The 23887-nt window shown below is 43.4% G+C and overlaps 1 protein-coding gene across 1 annotated transcript in view; it reads right to left on the reverse strand.

Moving 5' to 3' along the window:
- The window catches only part of ADGRG7 (adhesion G protein-coupled receptor G7), a 62567-nt gene that overhangs the window by 30217 nt on the left and 8463 nt on the right, over positions 1-23887 (reverse strand). The window contains exons 2-4 of the mRNA XM_077817548.1: positions 7021-7137; positions 5978-6087; positions 3526-3702 (exon numbers count right to left, since the gene is read on the reverse strand). Of these exons, the coding sequence (XP_077673674.1) occupies positions 3526-3702; positions 5978-6087; positions 7021-7137 (404 nt within the window). The remainder of the gene's footprint in view (positions 1-3525; positions 3703-5977; positions 6088-7020; positions 7138-23887) is intronic.

A 23887-nucleotide genomic window follows, 5' to 3' on the forward strand; every position in this document is an offset into this window, starting at 1 on the left:
TGCCTGTGTCTAAACAGAAATGTTCCCCGCTGTTAGCCACAGGGAGGGGGGAAGGTTGAGGGGGTAGCCACGTGGTGGGGGGAGGCAAAATGCGACCTTGTAACGAAAGCACATGTGCTATGTATGTAATGTTAACAGCAAAGGTTACCCTGAAAGACTGTAGCCACTGTTTTATAAAATGTGTCTTTTTAAATACCGCTGTCCCTTTTTTTTTCTCCAACAGCTGCATGTGTTTCAATGATCACAGGATCTTCTCCTTCCCAGAGGCTAGTGAAGCTTAGAAAGAAAAAAAAAACGTACTCGAGATGAAATGTTCTCCGAGCTCATGCTGTCCTCCCACACTGACAGAGCACAGACGAATGCGTGGAGGCAAATAATGTCAGAGTGCAGGAAAGCACAAAATGACTGGGAGGAGAGGTGGCGGGCTGAAGAGGGTAAGTGGCGGGCTGAAGAGAGTAAGTGGCGGGCTGAAGAGAGGGCTGAAGCTCAAATGTGGCGGCAGCGTGATGAGAGGAGGCAGGATTCAATGCTGAGGCTGCTGGAGGGCCAAACCAGTATGCTCCAGTGTATGGTTGAGCTGCTGCAAAGGCAGCTGGAGCACAGACTGCCACTACAGCCCCTGTGTAACCAACCGCCCTCCTCCTCAAGTTCCATAGCCTCCACACCCAGACGCCCAAGAATGCGGTGGGGGGGGCTACCAGCCAACCAGCCACTCCGCCACAGAGGATTGCCCAAAAAAAGAAGGCTGGCATTCAATAAATTTTAAAGTTGTAAACTTTTAAAGTGCTGTGTGGCATTTTCCTTCCCTCCTCCACCATCCCTCCTGGGCTACCTTGATAGTCATCCCCCTATTTGTGTGATGAATGAATAAAGAATGCATGAATGTGAAGCAACAATGACTTTATTGCCTCTGCAAGCGGTGATTGAAGGGAGGAGGGGAGGGTGGTTAGCTTATAGGGAAGTAGAGTGAACCAAGGGGTGGGGGGTTTCATCAAGGAGAAACAAACAGAACTTTCACACCGTAGCCTGGTCAGTCATGAAACTGGTTTTCAAAGCTTCTCTGATGCGTATCGCGCTCTCCTGTGCTCTTCTAACCGCCCTGGTGTCTGGCTGCACGTAACCAGCAGCCAGGCGATTTGCCTCAACCTCCCACCCCGCCATAAACGTCTCCCCCTTACTCTCACAGATATTGTGGAGCACACAGCAAGCAGTAATAACAGTGGGAATATTGGTTTCGCTGAGGTCTAAGCAAGTCAGTAAACTGCGCCAGCGTGCCTTTAAACGTCCAAATGCACATTCTACCACCATTCTGCACTTGCTCAGCCTGTAGTTGAACAGCTCCTGACTACTGTCCAGGCTGCCTGTGTACGGCTTCATGAGCCATGGCATTAAGGGGTAGGCTGGGTCCCCAAGGATACATATAGGCATTTCAACATCCCCAACAGTTATTTTCTGGTCTGGGAATAAAGTCCCTTCCTGCAGCTTTTGAAACAGACCAGAGTTCCTGAAGATGCGAGCGTCATGTACCTTTGCCGGCCATCCCACGTTGATGTTGGTGAAACGTCCCTTGTGATCCACCAGAGCTTGCAGCACTATTGAAAAGTACCCCTTGCGGTTTATGTACTCGCCGGCTTGGTGCTCCGGTGCCAAGATAGGGATATGGGTTCCGTCTATGGCCCCACCACAGTTAGGGAATCCCATTGCAGCAAAGCCATCCACTATGACCTGCACATTTCCTAGGGTCACTACCCTTGATATCAGCAGATCTTTGATTGCGTGGGCTACTTGCATCACAGCAGCCCCCACAGTAGATTTGCCCACTCCAAATTGATTCCCAACTGACCGGTAGCTGTCTGGTGTTGCAAGCTTCCACAGGGCTATCGCCACTCGCTTCTCAACTGTGAGGGCTGCTCTCATCTTGGTATTCATGCGCCTCAGGGCAGGGGAAAGCAAGTCACAAAGTTCCATGAAAGTGCCCTTACGCATGCGAAAGTTTTGCAGTCACTGGGAATCGTCCCAGACCTGCAACACTATGCGGTCCCACCAGTCTGTGCTTGTTTCCAGAGCCCAGAATCGGCATTCCACAGCATGAACCTGCCCATTAGCACCATGATGCATGCATTGGCAGGGCCCATGCTTTCAGAGAAATCTGTGTCCATGTCCTGATCACTCACGTGACCGCGCTGACGTCGCCTCCTCGCCCGGTATCGCTTTGCCAGGTTCCGGTGCTGCATATACTGCTGGATAACGTGTGTGGTGTTTAATGTACTCCTAATTGCCAAAGTGAGCTGAGCCTTGGTTGCCTTGGTATGGCGTCCGCACAGAAAAAAGGCGCGGAACGATTGTCTGCAGTTGCTCTGACGGAGGGAGGGGCGACTGATGACATGGCTTACAGGGTTGGCTTCAGGGAGCTAAAATCAACAAAGGGGGTGGCTTTACATCAAGGAGTATTTCAGGCAGGACTTCACGGAGGGTTCCAATAAGAAATGGTGCACCTAAGTTATTGTTCTTATTGGAACAAGGAGGTTAGCCTGGCCTCTGATTGATACATGGCTAGATTTACCTCACTGCACCTTCTCTGTGAGCGACTGCAGTGTGACCTAGAGGAATGAGTCCCCTAGACAGGGGAGGAGGCAAATGAGTACAAAACAAATCTGGTCTATTTCTTCTTTTGATCCACTCCATCTATCTTTTACATCTTTGGCTGGCAGCAGACGGTGCAATACGACTGCTAGCCATCCTCATCTCTTGTCTGCCCAGCAGAAGATGGTGCAATACGACTGCTAGCCATCCTCATCTCTTGCCTGCCCGGCAGAAGATGGTACAGTACGACTGCTAGCAATCCGTATCACCTGCCTGCTCACCATAAGACTGTTCAATAGGACTGACTGCAGGACTAAAGAGAATGACCGGGTCAAGTCACTCCAAATTTAGTCCCTGCGCCCATGTCTGCCCAGGCGCTCCCAGCTGACGTGGCCAGGAACACCTCGGACACAACGAGAACGGCTACCAGTCGTACTGCACTGTCTGCTGCCAGAAGGCAATGGGTTGCTGCTACTGTGTAGCAATGCCGTACCGCGTCTGCCAGCACCCAGGAGACATACGGTGACGGTTAGCTGAGCGGGCTCCATGCTTGCCGTGGTATGGCGTCTGCACAGGTAACTCAGGAAAAAAGGCGCAAAACGATTGTCTGCCCTTGCTTTCACGGAGGGAGGGAGGGAACGGGGGCCTGACGATATTTACCCAGAACCATCCGCGACAATGTTTTAGCCCCATCAGACATTGGGATCTCAACCCAGAATTCCAATGGGCAGTGGAGACTGCGGGAATTGTGGGATAGCTATCCACAGTGCAACGCTCCGGAAGTCGACTCTAGCCTCGGTACTGTGGAAGCACTCCGCCGAGTCAATGCACTTAATGCACTTAGAGCATTTTCTGTGGGGACACACACACTCGAATATATAAAACTGATTTCTAAAAACCCGACTTCTATAAATTCGACCTTATTCCGTAGTGTAGACATACCCTGTGCTGCCCAGGAACTGAACACAATATTCTAGATGTGGTTTCTCTGTGTATCTCCTTTCCTGGTTTGCATATATCTGCAGTAGTTTCAAGGGCATAGGGATTTCCACACAGCAAAGATGTAACAGTCATTATTGCTAGTCCAGTAACAATCTCAGCAAGTTTCATAGCTGCAAGCTGATTAACAAAGACAACACTAATCTTACTCCCTGGACACAAAATTCCACTTGTTCATAGGGTGAAAACTACTATTTCCCACTTAAATGTAACTGTAATTTTTAATATATTTAAGCACAGCAGGATAGTCCACTTACATAGTTCCTTGAAAAGCTCTTCATGTGCACATTAATGGTGAATACAGAAGTATAGTTTTCAACTGCATTTACTAGAAATAAAATTATCAGGAGTTTTCATAGAATCATAGAAGGAACCTGGTAGCCAATGCATAACTGTTTCCTACAATACACTTTCTAGTTTTGGTCCAGTGTAGTTTAAAATCTCAAGTGACAGAGTTTCCACCACTTCCTTTGAGAGACTATTCCATCCTTGATGTTTATGCCAGCCCTTCAAAGACATGTATGCTGCTATGCTTAGTCATCACTTAGCTGAACCACAAACATTTTGGTCCTGATTCTGCAGAGATGTGCAAAGGTGCAACTATGCTGAATTCCATTGCTTATGTGTCTTGTATGTCTTAATCCTTTCTAAAGTCTTAATCCATCCCCTTGACCATTTTTATTGACTTCTCCACAATCCTTCCCATATGTCAGTACAGTATCTTTAGAACAATGTAGAGACCAAAACTGAATGTACTATTCCAGGTGTGGTTGTTAATTACAATCCAAATTGTCTGATGAGAGCTGGATGAAAAAATTGCTGCAAATCATTTGGTCAACAAATGTTGCCTCTATTTCCCTTTTCATATTGTCCAGAAACAAATCATAATTATTCACTAATCAAAACTGTTAATCAAAACTGTTAAAACTTTTGGAAAAGTTTTTAGTCTCTAGCTTGTTTGCGACAAGTTTGTTGCAAAGATTCAAAATTTAAAATTTCATCTATGATGCTTAGTTCTTATTGGACACATAGATCATACATGTTTCTGTACCCTCATTGGACTGGAATAATTCTCACAATCAGATTTCCTGTTTGAATACTCATGTTTGCAAGTTCAATAGTTATTTTACAGGAATATTCTCTAATATACTGGTATACTTACAATAGTTTCCATGAACGTTCCTATCAGTAAATTTGCAAATATTCCCAGAAAATAAACATAAGGGCATGAAGAGCCAAAGTAAAACATTAAATTTTAAATGAACAAATATTCATGGATTTTTTTAAAAAGTAGTCACCCTGAATGGGATTTTCAAAGGTGCTTAATGGAGTTAGCCACCCAACGCCCATTGTCTTTCAGTGAAATTTGGGTGCTCAAAACCCTTACGCACATTTGAAAATCCCACCTCTGTGTATACCTAACTATAAATTACGATGAGCATCAAATTGTCATATCTGAGTCAATGCTTCTGCTGATCTGAATCAGAACAATTATCAGACTAATTATTTTACAATTTGTCGAGTAATCACTAATACTCCTAAAAAGCAAGTCACATGGTAGAAAGGGTGAAGGTTAGGGGAAGGAGGTGGTGTACATTTTGGTTTGGAAGTGCCAAACTTCATCCGAGCAAATCAGAAAGTTAAAAACAACAACAAGAACAAAAACCTAGTAGGAGACAGGAAAACTGACTTTCTTTCCATATTGGAATGGGTTCTAGAACCTTGCAACTTCATAAATCTGCACAGCTATACTCTAAGAAGGCATAAAAGTTTGCAGGCTCATGGGTTTTAAAATAATTAGCAAAAAAACCCTATACTTTGGAATATCCACTTCAGAGAGAACCTAGGGGACAATGTGTAAACTTAAGTCTCCTCTCTTTTCTCCCAAATTATTTTAGGGTGGAGTTTTCAAGAGTGTTCAGCATTGAACTCTGCTCCCACTCAATTCAAATGGGAAGTCGCAGGCCAAAAGTGAGTGCTTTTGAAAATCCCACCTTTATTTAGTTTCTGTATATGCAGCTGTACTGTAATATGGAATCATATCTGATGGCTTGAAACAGGTTGAAAGCTTCATTATATTTTATATCAGTTTTATTGATGAAGACAAATCTGTTATTTATTCTATTTTCTAATGAACCTATCTTTATAAATCTGTGACATACCATTTTACAGTAATGAAAAGTTTAGTTCTTAAAAAGTGGGCAAATACTCACTGGGCTAGGGAAGAGCAAAGCAGCCAGAATGTACTGGTGATTTTAGCCCATTGTTTCTTGTTTCAACCAACTCCGCATTTGGAATCCACATCCCAAACTCAGACCATGAAGGTCATTATAGCCCCCCTTCACTGTAGTTGTAGCAATGGCATATTAAACGGCATATTAAACAATAGGATTACCTGATCCATTAGGGTATTCAGGGTCATACTGCAATTCACAAACTTCACATCGCCTAGTTCAGGTTTTCCTTTTATTTTGGAGCACTTCCGGCTTGCTTTTGGAGTACCAGCTTTAATTTAAAAAAAAAAAAAAAAAAAGTCCCTTCACAGTCATATGATGTCAGCATTCTTTGCAGGTCCCCGTTAACCCTGAAGATTTTTAAAATTGTTTCCAGTAACTCTCACTCATATAAGTAACGCTTATTCGGACAAGTAGTGCTATGGATGTCATTGGGTTTATTCATGTAAATAAGGGAAAGATTAGTCACATAAGTAAGGATTGTAGAATCATACCCCTTAAGTAGGTAATTTTTTCCCCCACAATAGGTTTGAAAATTTGTCACAGGTTACCAGAAGAAATATAGCGGAGGCTGTAACAATATAAATATTACTGAACAAAAAGATGTCCTACACATCATCAGACATTGTAAGTAGTGTAAACTTACTGTGTTATATAATATTCAACTGGCCCCATTAAAAACCTCTTTCCTACTCCTGTTTTCTACTTACAAAATACCCACAATCCAATCAGAATAAATGGATGATATTTAAATAACTTTTCCTGAAACCTTTTTCTATGTCATATGGTGCAATTAAATTAATTCTCTGCACAGTAGTAGCTGACTTAATTACCACCTAATAACTGTTCAGTGGCTTATGTGATATGAGTTAGTGATCTCAGTCCAGTTCCAAGTGGCCAGGTATCCCACTCACAAAACTCACCATTCAGGACTAGCATTTTTGCTGGCCATCTTGGAGACCAAAGACATAAAGAGTAAATTATATTTATTTACACTGACATATGGAGACTAAATTACCTCTTCACCTTCATAGGGATCAGCATCAAAACACAGTGGCAATGCAGTGTGGGGAGGGCTGTATCTGTTCAGGGTTTAAAGAGAGGACTTCCATTTCCTGGTCTGATAAGCTGACATCTTTCACCAGCCATAAATTCACCTTTGGGGGGAGGGAGAGGGGGGTGGAGAGAGGAAAGAAACACCTACCGTTTGCAGTGAAGTTTTCACATTTTTCTGCAGAATAGCCATATCTGTCTACTACAATTCTTGTAAAAGTAAATATTTCTTCCTTGACTTTGTAAGTACTATCTGCACAGAAATTAGCTGTACAGGGAACAAAATACATTCAGATTAAATACTCTCATTATGTAGAGCAATTTTCAAGAACACAAAATATAAAGCTATAAAGGAGGTGATTATAACTTTAGACTTGTGACTTAAAGCAGTGGTTTTCAACCTGTGCTCCATGGACTCCTGGGGGTCTGCAAACTGTTTAAGATTTTCAAAGGGGTCTGCACCTCCATTCAAAATTTGTAGGGGTCCACAAATGACAAAAGGTTGAAAACCACTGCCTTAAAGGGACAATTACAGAGACAAAGTGGGTGAGGCAATGTCTTTTTGTGACACTCAGCCAGAAAGGGTTGAGCAACTAGCAGGCTAAATGACCCAAATTCAACCTTTATTAGAAAAATATATAAAATAGTAATTAGGACCATTCCTCACAAATAGCTAACAAAGCCATGTTAGATAAACTAGAACTTTGAAATGCAAACCTGTATTGTAGAGAATAAGAGGTAAATACTTAACTGTATGTGTTTACCTATCTCTCGTTAGATGTTAACCATGTAACCAGATTATCTTGTGGATGCTAACTCCCTTTTGTGTTTTAATTATATTATGCTTATGGATGGTTCAGTTAACCTTAAGATCGAAGATGTAAGATATTGCAGGAAATAATATTACTCACATTGTCTTCAGTTTAAATTGTCTGTGCCATAATGGAATGCCTTGATAGTTTGAATGGATAATTGCCTTATGTTAATTAATACTACTAGTTTACTTGTGTATACATAGGAAATAGGGATTTTTAGTTCAAAGCAATTGATGTGCATTACCTACTCTTCATTCAAGGAACGCCTGCTGTGTTATTATACTGTCAAAAGGCTATCAGAGCCTGCCAGAGATCTATAAAAGAACTCTAGGGCCCCGATCCTGTACGTGAGATCTTCTTAAACTTGGTCAGGGGAAACCTGAGTTGGAATGCTGAAGTCTCCAGCTCCAGTCTGGATTAGCCTGCTAATTCTCATGGAAGAATTTGAACAAACTCTATATATGGACTGCCTATTTGGACTATAACCTGAAAAAATGATTCTGAAAAGAACTTTTTGCAACTCAGCAGCTCACCATCTCTACTATGAAACTGACATAAGAACTCTATTCATATCTGTACGTATAATGATCTTTTAACCACAATACTCTTTCTTCTTTTTTTATAAATCTTAGTTTTGGCTGTAAGCATGTATTTGGGTAAGATCTGAAATATTCACTGACCAGTTGGGTAATGTGTCTGATCCCTTGGGATTGGTAGAACTTTATGTATGATGAAAAAGATTTTCAATAATCCTCATCATAGTTGACTTGGCTGTCTGGGTGGGAGCCCAGGGCTGGGTTGCTTTAAGGGAGCTGCGTATTTGGCTTCTGGGTAACCAGTAAGGTATTGCAGAAGCTCTTTTGTTGCTGGCTTGGTGGATCTAATTACTAGAATAACCACCAGTTTTCGGGATCAGATGCCCCATTCTTTGCACTTTGCCATGATTGAGCAACCTCAGTCTGGCCTCTCCAAGCGACAACGGTCACACTTGTATTGGACCAACTTCTGTTGGTGAGAGAGACAAGCTTTAGAGCCACACACAGCTCTTCTTCTGGTCTCACTGCATACAACAATTAAAGGGACATTGTGAAGTTACAAATTATGGGCTGGATCCTCAGCTGTTGTAGTTCCACAGAAGACAATGTAAGGGATTAGACCCTTACTTTTCACTATCTGTGCTGCCTGTATTTTGTGGGGTTTGGACAATGAAAATAGACTAGCCACTAGCCACATTCTAGTGCCGTGGCAAAATGTGGGAATATCTACATCAAATACTTAAGGACCATGTTTATTTGCTATTTGAATAGAATTACAGAGGGAGCTGGTATCGACCAATATATTTAGGTTGCCTAACCCTGTCATTCTAAAAGTTTCCTGCAACCTTTTCTTTGAGAAACCTTCACACCTCTATCGCTTGCAGCAGATTTTTGATATTCAGCAGGGGAATCCCCTCAGGGTAGCAAAATGCCTACTCTTTGTCCAACAAAATTCTGTTCAGCTTTTCCTCAACTGTTACAAATCACCATTTCCCTCCGCTCTCATGAAAAAAACTGGCTCTCCCTCAAACACCCACCAGACCTATCAGTACTCTCTCCCTTTATGGTAGTGGTCTTCTCCTGCTACCTGCTAACATAGCTAGCCCCATAGCTTTATTAAGTGGTAGCAGTCAGTGTTGCAGAACTGAAGTTTCAGGTGAGGGTGCTGCTGAGGACAGGGAGATTGGTTTAGCTGCACATTGTGATGCTGTAGGAAATAATGTGAGAGACTTTATGATATTATTGATACCAATATTATAAAATTGCAATTAATCTTACCAGATATGCTGTGTAAGGTATCAGTGAAAACATTCGCAAAAAGAAAAGGAGTACTTGTGGCACCTTGGAGACTAACCAATTTATTTGAGCATGAGCTTTCGTGAGCTACAGCTCACTTCCACGGATGCATACCGTGGAAACTGCAGAAGACATTATATACACACAGAGACCATGAAACAATACCTCCTCCCACCCCACTGTCCTGCTGGTAATAGCTTATCTAAAGTGATCATCAAGTTGGGCCATTTCCAGCACAAATCCAGGTTTTCTCACTCTCCGCCCCCCCCCCCACACACACAAACTCACTCTCCTGCTGGTAATAGCCCATCCAAAGTGACCACTCTCTTCACAATGTGTATGATAATCAAGGTGGGCCATTTCCTGCACAAATCCAGGTTCTCTCACTCCCTCACCCCCCTCCAAAAACCACACACACAAACTCACTCTCCTGCTGGTAATAGCTTATCCAAAGTGACCACTCTCCCTACAATGTGCATGATAATCAAGGTGGGCCATTTCCAGCACAAATCCAGGTTTTCTCACACCCCCCACCCCTATACACACACAAACTCACTCTCCTGCTGGTAATAGAACCTGAACTAAGGACTGAATGACCCATCCAAGCTTTGGATGTGTTCCAAAGGGACTCTACAAGTCAGCAAACTCACCAATACTGCTAAGAACCCGATATATACAATCTGGAGTCTTATGTATATATCTGACTGCTATTACCATTTAACAACTCTCTTCATGTTTTTTCTTTTCTTTTCTAATAAACCCAGTTTAGTTTTAGATTCTAAAGGATTGGCTGGCAGCATGGTATTTTGGGTAAGATCCAAACTAATATTGACCTGGGGTAATGTGGCTGACTTTCTGGGGTTCAGAAGAACATTTTGTATACTGAACAGAGTTGTTTAATAAGTCCTCACTGTACTGGACCTGTGTGCTGATTGGGAGCCAGAGAACAGGAGTGCAAAAAAGGGGGCTGTGTGATTTCTTTTTCTTTTTTTTTTTTTCCCCTTGCTTCCTGATAACTAGTGTGTGTGGGCAGGGGGGATCAGGAGCACAGTTTGTGACTGGTTGGTGAGCCTAACTTTAGAGTTAACCACGCATTTTGGGAGAATCTGTCTCCTTTTGGCAGCGTGCCCTGACCTTGGCATTTTCAGGGTGGGCTACTCTAGACACCTACAGGTCACACATATGATGCGATTTGTTTTTACTTTTTTTACTCTTTAAAAAAAATGCAACCTAGGAGATTACATGTAAAAAAAATCCCGATGTGAGAAGAACGTTATTTGGGTCGCAAAGACAAGAACTTGAAAGTCAGCAAATACCAGATTTATTTATTGGCCATGCAACCTTAATTCTGTGCCTTTGTGCATGTGCATTACAGATTAGTGGGAAATTATCTCATTTTAGGTTTTGTAAAGATTTGTTTTTACAAAACTTAAATTTTGGTCCAAATGAGAGCTGATTGTGTCCTTTTAACAAGCATAATGTTTACAAATCCAGTTTTGTTTTGTGGTCTTCTTTTGTATAGCAAAAGAGATGATTAGTAACATTTGTAAGCAGAGTCAGAATGAGCTCCACCCTGACATCTGTTGGTGAGATGTGCAAGTTGTGGAAAAGAACTTCAGGGGCTGATCTCATTTGCATAGGCACACCCACCCCGCCTAGAATGAGGCCATAATTGCCCAAATGGTCACTTTGGCTGTTGTGGGATCCCCAGTGTCTCTGTTATTGGGGCGGGAAGAATAAATTGTTATTACCCTGATTATGGGAACTGTGCTTGGAACTGTACCTGGCCTTTTGTTATGCTGGAGGGACTCACCACCAACTAAGTAGCACTCGCTAGGCAAGGGACATGGGTTCCAAAACTCTGTGAATTGAGAGAGGCTTGAGACAGGTATTAGTACCTGGTGGTGTGGGCCACTTTGTGAGGGCCTGAAACACCAACTGCACCTCTGTCTCTCTCCACTGTGGAATGTCAGAGCTAATTTTGGGTCTATTAAGAGTCTTGCTACAGGTATTGTAGTGAATTCACTTTGGTCTTATGGTGCACCAGCACTAAGGCTCCCACTACTATAAGCTGAAATCACTGAACGCTGTGTCAAGTAGTGGGGAGCCGGAAGATCTAGAGTGCAGTGGTGCTGTTCGTGGATAGACTGGCGGAGTGTTTGTGAGACGGCAAGGTGAGCTGTGCAGAGTGGAGCCGTTCGTGAGACAGCGGAGTGTTCGTGAGATGGTGAGCTGAGCAGAGCTGTTCATGAGATGGCGGAGTGGAGTGTTCGTGAGATGGCGAGCTGTGCAGAGCGGAGCTGGTCATGGTGGAGCGGAGCTGTTTGTGAGACAGCAGAGCAGAGCAGAGCAGAGCCCTGTGGGGAAGTCAGCTTCAGGACAGGTAAGGTGCCCCTTACCTCTTTCCCCCACACACAGGCACATTTTAGCCAGACTGGGGAGTAACACTATGCTGATGAACTTTTGAACTCTGGGGCTGGACTTTGGGTGATTTGTGGATTGCTGGACTCAAGAGACGTTTGGGTCCTGGGACTCAAGAACCCGAGGGAAAGGATGTGGCCCAATTTGCTGGGGTGGGTCTTTGCTCATGGTTTGGTTAATGAACACTAGTTGTGGTGTTTCCCCAATTTAATGCTGATGTCATTTACCTCATGTTATTAAAGATTCTCTGCTACATGGAGACTCTGTGCTTGAGAGAGGGGAAGTATTGCCTCTTTGAGGCGCCCAGGGGGTGTGTAAGATTTTCCCAGGTCACTGGGTGGGGGCTCGAGCCACTTTTGCATTTGCTTTGATGAGAGGGAACCCCTGTGTACTGAACCTGGCCCTTGCTGCTATCAACTTGGCCTGGCAGAAGGGTTACACATTCAAATAACCAAGTTCATGGGTAGCTTCAGAAGAGGCTTGATATAAGTGAGAGGCCACCAACAAATGACTGAAGTGGGAACTGAATTACAATCTGGTCCACTGTTTTATTTTATTTTTATTTGTATGTTTATGGGTAAGGGATTAGACTGGGACTCAGAAGACCTGAGTTCAACTCCCAGTTGTGCCACAGACTTCCTGCATGACCTTGGGCAAGACACTTAATCTCTATGTGCCTCAGTTTCCCATCTGTAATATGGAAATAATACAGATGTTTTGTTTCATTGATGTTTGGGAGGTGCACAGATGACAAGGGAAGAGAGACTGTATAATACTGTGGCAGGGTGGTGCTGGAGAAGCCCTTAATCAGTTCTTGCCACTCCAGCCCCAATCAGGGAGAATGGATTGGGGCTGGGTGAACCACACCTGGTTACTGACCACACCTGCCAGCCTCATTAGCAGGAGCTATAAGGCTGGAAGGGAGGGGGACTAAGAGTGGGAGGTCAGGCTCAGAGGGAGCCTCCGCTGCTGGCCAGGCCTGCGGTAGGCCAAGCAGTAGCAAAGCCTGTATATAGTGGGAAACTGGTGGTGGGAAAGTGATCACAAATAAAGAACACAGGTGTTGCACCAGACTGAAGTGTCCCTGATTCATGGAGGAGAGGGGCCGAATCCAGAGGGGCGTAGGGTGTACCCTATTCCAAATACCTAAGACAGATCATGCTGCAGGATGTCCAGAGCTGTGAGCATTCTTCAGATTCTTGTTTACTAGACTCTGTGGCAGTGTATGTTTCAGGGATGCTCTGACTCCACATGGAGAAGGGGAAGGGAACAAGACCCCTTATTTACTCTCTCCTTCTACAAATGTATGAATAGCAACAAAATAGGGGCTGGTGAATCTGATGATATTTAGACCTGAGTTATAGGCCAAAAGCTCCCAAAACTTTAACCTAAACATTCCTTGCATGCTGGAAAGCTGAGAGTGAGCCATCAGTCCATTCCCTGGGTGCAGGTGACAGGGGGAGAGAGATGCAAGGGTAGAGGCTGGCCTCCTTCAGCACACAAGCCAGGGATAGGCTCCCATCTTGGCCAATTACTTTTGCCATGGAATTGGCTCTCTCTTTCGTGAAGCGGTATCAGCACCTCCAGTCTGATTCAGAGTTTTACCTGGAACATTGTGATGTTCAGTGGTTCAAACAGAAGAATTCAAAGAACTGAGTCAGCCTAAGTTTTCTGGGAAACAGGCCGTAGTCGGATGAAATTAAATGCTTCCCTCTGATACTTGTCTTTTAAAAACACAGCAGAAATGGCTGAAATAAAACAGTCCTAGCTAGTACATGAATAGCATTATTGCCCAAGAATCCAATCCCATGACAGGCTGAGCACCCCTAGCTTCTCTGACTGATTCATAAAAATAACATTGCTCATACTCACTTATCTCACAACGTGGTCCTGTCCATTCTTCTGTGCAAAGGCAGAGTCCATTTTCATAGTGTCCTTTGTTTTCACAGGGTAGAGGGGATGAGGTTTCTGTGTAAAAAAGAAAAAAGCTGACAAATGAAAGACCCATCACAATGCTTTCATTATATTCTATGAGTCACATTCCAGTAGATAGAAAAGGAGTACTTGTGGCACCTTAGAGACTAACCAATTTATTTGAGCATGAGCTTTCGTGAGCTACAGCTCACTTCATCGGATGCATACCGTGGAAACTGCAGCAGACATTATATACAGAGATCATGAAACAATACCTCCTCCCACCCCACTGTCCTGCTGGTAATAGCTTATCTAAAGTGATCATCAAGTTGGGCCATTTCCAGCACAAATCAGGTTTTCTCACCCTCCGCCCCCACACACACAAACTCACTCTCCTGCTGGTAATAGCCCATCCAAAGTGACCACTCTCTTCACAATGTGTATGATAATCAAGGTGGGCCATTTCCCGCACAAATCCAGGTTCTCTCACTCCCTCACCCCCCTCCAAAAACCACACACACAAACTCACTCTCCTGCTGGTAATAGCTTATCCAAAGTGACCACTCTTCCTACAATGTGCATGATAATCAAGGTGGGCCATTTCCAGCACAAATCCAGGTTTTCTCACCCCCCCACCCCCATACACACACAAACTCACTCTCCTGCTGGTAATAGCTCATCCAAAGTGACCACTCTCCCTACAATGTGCAGGGTGAGAGAACCTGGATTTGTGCAGGAAATGGCCCACCTTGATTATCATACACATTGTGAAGAGAGTGGTCACTTTGGATGGGCTATTACCAGCAGGAGAGTGAGTTTGTGGGGGGGGGGGGTGGAGGGTGAGAAAACCTGGATTTGTGCTGGAAATGGCCCAACTTGATGATCACTTTAGATAAGCTATTACCAGCAGGAGAGTGGGGTGGGAGGAGGTATTGTTTCATGATCTCTGTGTGTATATAATGTCTGCTGCAGTTTCCACGGTATGCATCTGATGAAGTGAGCTGTAGCTCACGAAAGCTCATGCTCAAATAAATTGGTTAGTGTCTAAGGTGCCACAAGTACTCCTTTTCTTTTTGCGAATGCAGACTAACACGGCTGTTACTCTGATTCCAGTAGATACGACACAGATGTCCCATCTCCATCAACCCACCAAAATATTGCCATCAGAGGATGGTGCAGGAGCGTCCCATCTCTGCTTTTGGGCTCCCTTAAAAACTTAGGAAAAGGTTGTTCTGTAGAGCCTCCACAACAGGAGGAGCTAAGATTCTATGGCTTAGGCGTTTAGGATACATCTACACTGCAGCTGGGAGGTGTGATTCCCAGTGCAGCTAGACAGATTTGTGTAGCAAATTTGAGCTGGCATGCTAAAAATAGCAGTGTGGCTGTTGCGATAACACTGGCGGAGGCTTAAGCTAGCCACCCATGCTCAGACCCAGGAAGTCGGGTGAGCTTGGACTCAGGTGTGTAGTTCGAGCCACCACCTATGCTGCAACCTCCACACTTATTTTTAGCATGCTAGCTTGAGCTGAGCTAGTGCAAGTCTGCCTACCTGGGCTGGGAATCACCCCTCCCAGCTGCAGTGTATGCATACCTGCTTAGGCCCCAATCCTTCAAGGCACTCCGCATCGGTGAACTCCTGCACCCATGTAGAGCCTGGATGATTTCAATGAGATTCCACATGGAGCTCCGTGCAAGATGAGAGCCATTGATTCTATGGTGGTAAAGGGCCCTAGAAATACTACAGACAAGGGGACTGTCATAAATATAAAGGGAAGGGTAACAACCTTTATGTATGCAGTAATATAAAATCCTTCTTGGCCACAAATACAGAATCACTACCTGTAAGGGGTTAATCAGTTCAATTAACCTAGTTGGCACCTGACCAGAAGGACCATGGGGAAAGAAGATACCTTCAAATCTGGGGGGAGGTTTTGTTTGTGCTCTCTTTGTGTGTGCCCTCTCGAACAGAAAGCAGGACCACGGCAGGAAAAAAATCTCCTAAAAAGATCCTGAAATGATACATCTAAAATTACAGAAATTGTAAGTAATAGCAAGGAAATGCGTTAGATTATCTTTTGTTTTAGCTTGTGAATTTTCCCTATGCTAAGAGGTAATTTTATTCCTGTTTTGTAACTGGGAAGCAGAATCAGAGGGAAAACCTCTGGGTTTTAAATCTTTTTATTTACCCTGTAAAGTTATCATCCATCCTGATTTTGCAGGTGGGATTCTTTTACTTTTTTTTTTTTAAATAAAATTCTTCTTTTAAGAACCTGATTGATTTTCAATGTTCTAAAAACCAGGGATTTGGTCTGTGCTCACTTTGTTAACCTATTGGTTGGTATATTATTCTCAAGCCCCCCCCCCCAGGAGGTGAAGGGACTTGGGGGGATATTTTGGGAGCAAAAGGACTCCAAGTGGCCCCTCCCTGAATGTTTGTTTAAATCACTTGGTAGTGGCAGCAATACCGTCCAAGGACAAAGAGAGGAATTTGTGCCTTGGGGAAGTTTTTAACCTAAGCTGGTGGAATATAAACTTAGGGGGTCTTTCATCTGTACCCCAGAGTTCAGAGTGGGGAAGGAACCCTGACGGGGACAATCACACAGACCAGAATCACTAAGAAGAGTTCTAGGTTGAGCTGTGGGTGCAGTGTGTAATTTATAAAATGCACTTATGCCCGCAAACCCAGCATCATCGAGGCTGCAGCCCAAATAGAACTACATAGTCGTGCTAATTTTGCATTGTGAGTGTGCCTGTTTTGGGTGACTCCAGTTCCAGCACTTGTCCTTATTCCCTGCATTTAAACCAGATATCTTAACCAGAACAGGTTATTTTATTTGAAGAAAGTGGCCATATGTTAATCCTTTACATGTTGTATCGTCACTGTGTTGTTGTGTCTACACTACTGTATCCTTCCAGTATTAGCACTATTACACGTACAAAAACCTAATGTGAAACTGTATACGAAACCTCTGGGATCTGCAATGAGGACCCAAGATTTACATAAACTGCACTCTGGAAAAACATGTACATCTAAAAATATGAAAAAACTCTTCCACATATTGGTTACAATGTCATCATACATTGTAAGCTCAAAATAAAAATTAATTCCATTTAATAAAGCAAAATGGAGTTTAGTGGAAATAAGTACTCCCGCAAAGTCACAGGAATTCCACTTGCAAAACTATTGCAGGAAGGAATGCAAATGTCCCAGCGTACTGATAAGTAATAATATCTAGCTCTTGGCTGCAGGGACTCAGGAGTTCTATTCCTGGCCCTGCCAGTGGCCTGCTGAATGATGCTGGACAATTCATTTACCTCCCCGGGCCTCAGTTTCCCCATCTGAAAAATGGGGATAACAATACTGACCTTCTTTGTAAAGCACTTTAAGATCTATAGATTAAAAATGTTATATAAGAATTAGGTATTATTATGGCATTTAAACAATACAGGGTCAAACTCTGCTTTAAATCTGTAGTAATTCCAATTAAGGCAATGGAGATATTCCTGATTTACACAAGTGTAACTGAAAGCAGAATTTGGCTGAAAGATTTTTATAAGCCAGTTTGTGTAGAATATTTGATCAGTTCCAGTTTCTTCTAATGGTTAAACCCACTCAGCCAAAATTTGCTCTCCACTGCACCACTCTAAAGACCTGATCCCTCTTCCATTCAAATCAATTGAAAGACTTTAGATTGGGTCCCAGATCTCAAGTTAACTCCCCTAACTTCAGTGGCGTCACTCTAGATTTACAGTGCTTTAACTGACAGCAGAACTAAACCCGCTGTTTTCTTTTAACCTGCAACTGGAAGAGCAATCCGAAGGAGCAGCTCAGGGCACTCTACCACCAAAGTCATATAACAAGAATTAGCATGGCTGCACCTGTTTTTTAATTTGTACCTTCCAGGTCAGGACAATGTAATCAGGTCCATCAGAGTACAGAAAGGGAAGTATAGGGCACAGATAGGGAATCAGCTGTTGTTTTTTTTTATCACAGACACCTGGTAGTACCTACTATAATGGAGGCTGTAAAACTTTCCATGAATACGCTTTATTTTCACATTCAGTTTTGGAGCTGTAAATTCCCACACCTCGTCTCTGGCTGAAGAGAGATTTTTTTATTCAGGCATTTGAGTACAATCCCTGCAGTTATTTCTGAGTCATGGGAGACTGGGAAAAGAAAAATCCAGTTTTTTCAATGAAAACAATTCTAGACATACATTTTGAACAGCAACACAAGAAAAATGGAGAGCACAACACCTGGCATGAACAGAGCCCTCACTGAGGAATAGGCTTTGCTCCTTAATAAGCATGATAAAGCAACTGAAAAATCACTTTGATGCATGCTCATGTAACAAACAAACAGTGGCCACATGTGTAAACTACCTTGAGCATCAATTGGAATCAAACTGAGGACCTGTAGCAGCACCAACACCTACCATTAAGCTAGAGGACTAACTCCTTCAGGTCTGAGTAACTTAAGCGATCTCTCTCTCTCTCTCTCCTGCCATCCATCTCCACCCTCTGACAAATAGAGGCTAGGGACACCATTCCTGACCCATCTTGGCTAATAGCCATTAATGAACGTAACCTCCATGAATTAATTCTAATATACTTTGCAGAACTAAATAGTACAGTTATAAAATTAAATAGTAAGTAGCAAGCTGTGGCAAGTCTTAGGATACGTCAACGTTTCAGCTGGGAGGTGTGCTTCCCAACTTGTGAAGATGTACCTGCACTAGCTCTGCTGAAGGTAGTGCCCCAAAATAGCAGTGTGCCTGCAGCCACCCAGGTGGCTCTTCAGGCTAGCCACCCCAAGTACAATTCTGCTCAACCTCCTGGGTCCCTGCATGGACAGCTAACTCGAGCTGCCGCCTGCACTGCTGTGGACACACTGCATTTTTAGGTGCTAGGTCAAGCCAAGCTAGCACAGGTACATTGACACATGTTGTAAATCGCGCTTCGCAGTTCAAATGTAGACATATCCTTGATACATCTGCATGTCAGTAAAAGAACGGCACCCTGGCCACAGCTGGCCTGGGTCATCTGACTGCAGGGCTAAAAATTGCTGTGTAGACCTTCAGGCTTGGGCTAGAGCCCGGGCTCTGAACCCCATGAGTGGGGGTGACTCTCAGAACCAGGCTCCAGCCCAAAGCCGATCAGTTACGCTGCTATTTTTAGCCTCCCAGCCTGAGCTGCACAAGCCTGAGTCAATTGACCTGGGCTCTGAGGCTTGGTGGAACATTTTTTTTATTACTGTGTAGACATAAGAGGCTAGCCACTGGTGATATACATGGACACATACACATACTAAGTCAGTATATTATACTCACTAGACTATTGAATGCATCACTTCAGAACATGTTCAATGAATTGCCAAGTGCATCACTTCTGATCATGCTAGCATGTTTAGCAAAACCTAATAAAACCATGTCCCATTTATAACATGAATGTATATTCTCCGAGTGCCTGGCCTGACAGGCAAAAGAGCCTACTGTTACTCTCACAATCTTGATGAAACAGTGTGCAGGAAGGAGAATGCAAATTATTCATTAAAATCCTACCAAAAAAAAAAAAAGAGAGAGACAACATCAGGAATGGAAGAAAAATCACAGATCACAGAAATTTCAGGACGCTCCACAGTATTTGCTGCGTTCTGTGAAGTTCTGAAAACTTTAAGGTTTCTTTAAAAATAAATGCCTGTCCTTTTTTTCTTTATAAAGACAAAGCTGTCACACTGTCAACTAATAGAAAACTATCTTAGGCTACCCAATAACTGCAACAAAATTCGGGGTTTACCCCCGCCTATAACCCATTCGCTTAAATGGGCCCTCATGGTCAAAGCCTAATTACAACTAACATAACTGAGCATGGACAAGTCTCTCTCTTTTATTTAAAAATACTAAAGAAGCTAAAGTGCAAAACTTGTTAACACAATGTTAATATCGCACAAGCTAAAAATTGCAAAGTCTGAAAATTCAAAAATTAAGAATTCCATCAACAATGCAAACTTGGCCAGCATGTACACACACACTATTTTCTATTTCTGATTTTCTTGTTACAGTAAATCAGTAGCTTAATATATTACCGTTACCAAATAATACCATTTGTCATTGAAAGTACAATATAAAATATAAGGGATGTGCAAAATGGCTTGAGTTAATTCTATTTTTGGAATAGTGACAGGTGTTGCTTGATTTTTGTTGTTGTGATCTTATCTGTGTTACACTAATGTGTTGTTATTTAATATTACTATTTTGGTTTTACTCAGGGCTTGCGTACACAAACAGTTAGTTCCCTGCAAGCTGGGTGTGAATCTACCCTGCACTAACCTGCCTCAGAGTAAGTGTGCATGTTGACATGCATTAACACATAACAAACTGTTAATGCGCATCAGCAGTGTCCATTGGATGGTTTCTCTGAGGCAGGTTAGTGTGGGGTAGATTTACACCCAGCTTGCCGTGAACAAAATGTTTGTGTAGGCAAGCCCTCAGATGTGTCACACCCAGATGTCCATGAAGAATATGGAACGCTGTCTTATTTATTTTTAGTACAACTCAATGCATCTGTGTAGTGCGTCTACTGGCCATCATGTTAACCATTAAATCCAGATTGCCTCTCCCATGGAAAAACCTGCAGAAGGGAAGGAAAACTTGTCCAGAAACTGAATAATTTCATTGGCGCTGAGGAGCTTGATTCCCCACAACATGCCATGCAATGAGCAGTGGGGTTAGCCTTCAGAATTGGTACATTTTAGGGCACCTGCTTGAGGCCTTGGACCTCTGCCTTTCCATTCATTTTCTCCTTTTGCTCTCCCTGGCTCCCAAGCAGCAAGGCTCTAGTAGACAAAGAACCCAGACAGGCTCTTTTCAGAAGCCAGTGCAGCCTCAGGCTGTATTGAAGTTGTGAATAGATTCCCCTCAGTGCTGGTGAAGGATCCCTGTTCATCCCAGCCCCACTCAGCCATTCCTGGTTTATCCCGGTCTCTCTGAGGTGCAGTGGTAGGGGGAGGTTCCATAGATTCACAGAAGGGGCAGGAACAGGGAGTAGATCTGTACACAGATCTAGGGTGCATAGTGCAGGCCTAGCTGAGGCTGTGTTAGTCAAAAATTGTATAAAGGAATGAAAAAAGATAAGGCTGACATTCCAGCCTGAAATCATACCATTTTAAAACAAAACAAGAAAATCACAAGGCCATGATGACAAAAGATCAGCTTCTGCACAAACATAGCTCCCATGCAGTGTCACCCAGGCAGCCAAAAGCAGAAGTTACCACAGAGTGTCTGCCTTACTTTAGAATTTTCAAACATATTTAATTCTGCATCAAAATCTTAATCCCACAATTCTGCCAAATCCAAGATGGGGACTATAGCTGTATTTGTTGCTGTCTAGTCTCTCCCCTGCCTCGCTGCTGTGTTCATATGATTAGAATGTTCAGTCTCCACATTCACTATTTTGCATGGATTCCTCTTTTTAAACTCTCTTATTTGAGGGAAAGGAACCTGTATCCTCTACAGACATAAAATACTCCAGTATTGCCAAGCCCAAGTGTTCAAAAATCATAAAACAGGCCTCCCAAATCATGACATTGGCTTAAAAATCATGAAATTAAAAAAAAATTGGGGGTTCTTTTTGTTTGCCTTTTGAGCCTTTAGGGTTCACCTTTTCAACCTTTTCTCCTAACTGATGATGCCTAGAATCTTTATTTTTCTTTTTAATGAAAGCTGAGATTCTCATATAATCACGATTTCATGAGCTGCAGTTCTCAGAAAAACATCAACTTCCATGAGAGTTGGCAATACTGAAACTCCCAGAAAAGGTTTTAAAAGTGACCATCTAAACCAGGGGTTCTTAACCTTTTTCTTTCTGAAGCCTCAACAACATGCTATAAAATTTCCACAGCCTGTCTGGGCCACAACAACTGTTTTTCTGCATATAAAAGCCAGGGCCAGCGTTAGCAGGTAGCAAGCAGGGCAGTTGCCTGGGGCCCTGTGAAGCTAAAGTTGCTCAGGCTTCGGCTTCAACCCAGGGTGGCAGGGCTTGGAGCCCTGAGCATCAGCCGCAGGCGGTGGGTGTTCGGCCCTCTGTCCTGGGCCCCAGCAAGTCTAATGCCAGCCCTGCTTGGCGGGCCCCCTGAAACCTGCTCCAAATCCCTGGTTGAGAACCACTGATCTCAACTCTATGTAGCATGCCCAAATCCCATAGCATATAGGAATTAAGGCCTTGTCTATGTTTGAGATTAGCCCCACTCCATTTCAGCCCTTTGTTTCCAGCAGCTAGTGTTGCCGCACTGGTGCAAACCCTAAGTGTAGGGAGAAGAAAAAGAAGCCATGATTTGCATTAGTTACTCCAATTTCAAGCAGGAGTTAGGTGTACCAATGCAAATTGCAGCTTTTCTTATCTACACTTGGGTTTGCACTAGTGCAGCTACACCAGTTGCTGGCCACAGATAGCGGAACTCCAGTCCAAATAAGACAAAGCCACAAACACACAAAGGGGTTCCTTACCCTGATGAATGAAGGCCATATATAGGTAAATTATTATGGTGTACTTTCAGCTTCTGATGTGACATCCAAGAAATACAGAATAGTTAAATTCACAGAGACTGATAATACTTGACAAAGGTTAATCAACTGGTATATAATTACATGCCAACTCTTGTTCTTAGGCATTTCCCCTCCCCATTGACACTCCAGTGGGTAATTCTCATGAAAATTTCCTTATTGGACATTTTCATAGGTTTCCTAGAAGGCTAGTATCTGCAGATCACATTTGTGTCCTTTTCTATTAAAGCACCAAGCAATGTCTGATTCTTTCTATTTGTATCAACTTTTGAATAGATGTTCACACATTATTTTTTACATAATGTCAGTGTACAGGGCACTCCACAGAAAGGAATTAAGACAACATGCTTGTGCCAAAGAGCATAAGTACACATATGGGCCTGATTTTACTTGGCCACATATGCCCCTGTGTGTGTGTTTACATACATATAGTCATTCTTATATATTCAACAAGATCTGAAAATGTCATGAAAGAGTTTATAGAAAAACAATAGTGTAACAAATAGCTATTACAAAGCATATATTTTATTTAAATGTGGTATGTATTATCTATACTATATGTTACTGCAGCCTTATGAAACTTTATTTGCCCACTAGCCCAAGGCATGTGTGTTGTTTTTTGGGTTGTTGACGGTGGGGGTTTGTTTTAGTCTGTTTTTAGAAGACAGAAAGTACAGTCAAGTTAAATATCATTCAGGGCTTGGAAACTTTCCTAATAATTCTGCAAGACTATTTTATAGGAATTAAATATAGCGTAAATGCACTGCAAATAAAATACTCTGTATATGAACATTGCATACGAATAAAGTTAAAAGAAAGTTTAAAGTACCTCTTTAAATGTTATGACAACAACACAAGGTGGATGAGGTAATATCTTTTAGTGGACCACTTCTGTTGATGAGAGAAGGTATGCCTACACTTAAAATGCTACAGCCAGGCACTCAGATCCACAGTATTCGCTCTGAGGAGAAAGTCCTGGATATACACCTTAACACACTTAAAACCACCTTTACCAGACAAGGACACCCCACCAGAGAAGTAGATGCAGGGGTGACGAATTCTTCCTAAAAGTGGCAGGGCACAAGGCCCCGCACACACAGTGCCCCCGCCCCTTCCCCTCCTCTTCCCCCTGGCCAAGTCGGAAGCTGGAGCTGGGCTGGGGAGCCTGGGCCTCTCCACATGCCCTGGGTGGGGGGAGGAGGGGGGCCCAAGAGCAGCCCCCAGCCTATGTCCCTGCTTCCCAGGCCCGCCACCCACGGCAGGTGGAGGGTCTGTGGCTCCTCACATCTGCCTGCATAGGTCTTAACTAAACCCAGCTCTGGCTTCCAGCCTGGCCTGGGGGTGGGGGCTGAAGAGCACAGCCGGGCCAGGGTAAGAGCCATCCAAGCAGCTGTGGGGAGCCACGGACCCTCCATTTGCCCAGGGCACAGGGTCCAGAGGGTGGGGACATGGGCCGGAGACTGCTCTTGGGCACC

This window comes from Eretmochelys imbricata, chromosome 1 (genome assembly GCF_965152235.1).
Source record: "Eretmochelys imbricata isolate rEreImb1 chromosome 1, rEreImb1.hap1, whole genome shotgun sequence".
Taxonomy (NCBI): domain Eukaryota; kingdom Metazoa; phylum Chordata; order Testudines; family Cheloniidae; genus Eretmochelys; species Eretmochelys imbricata.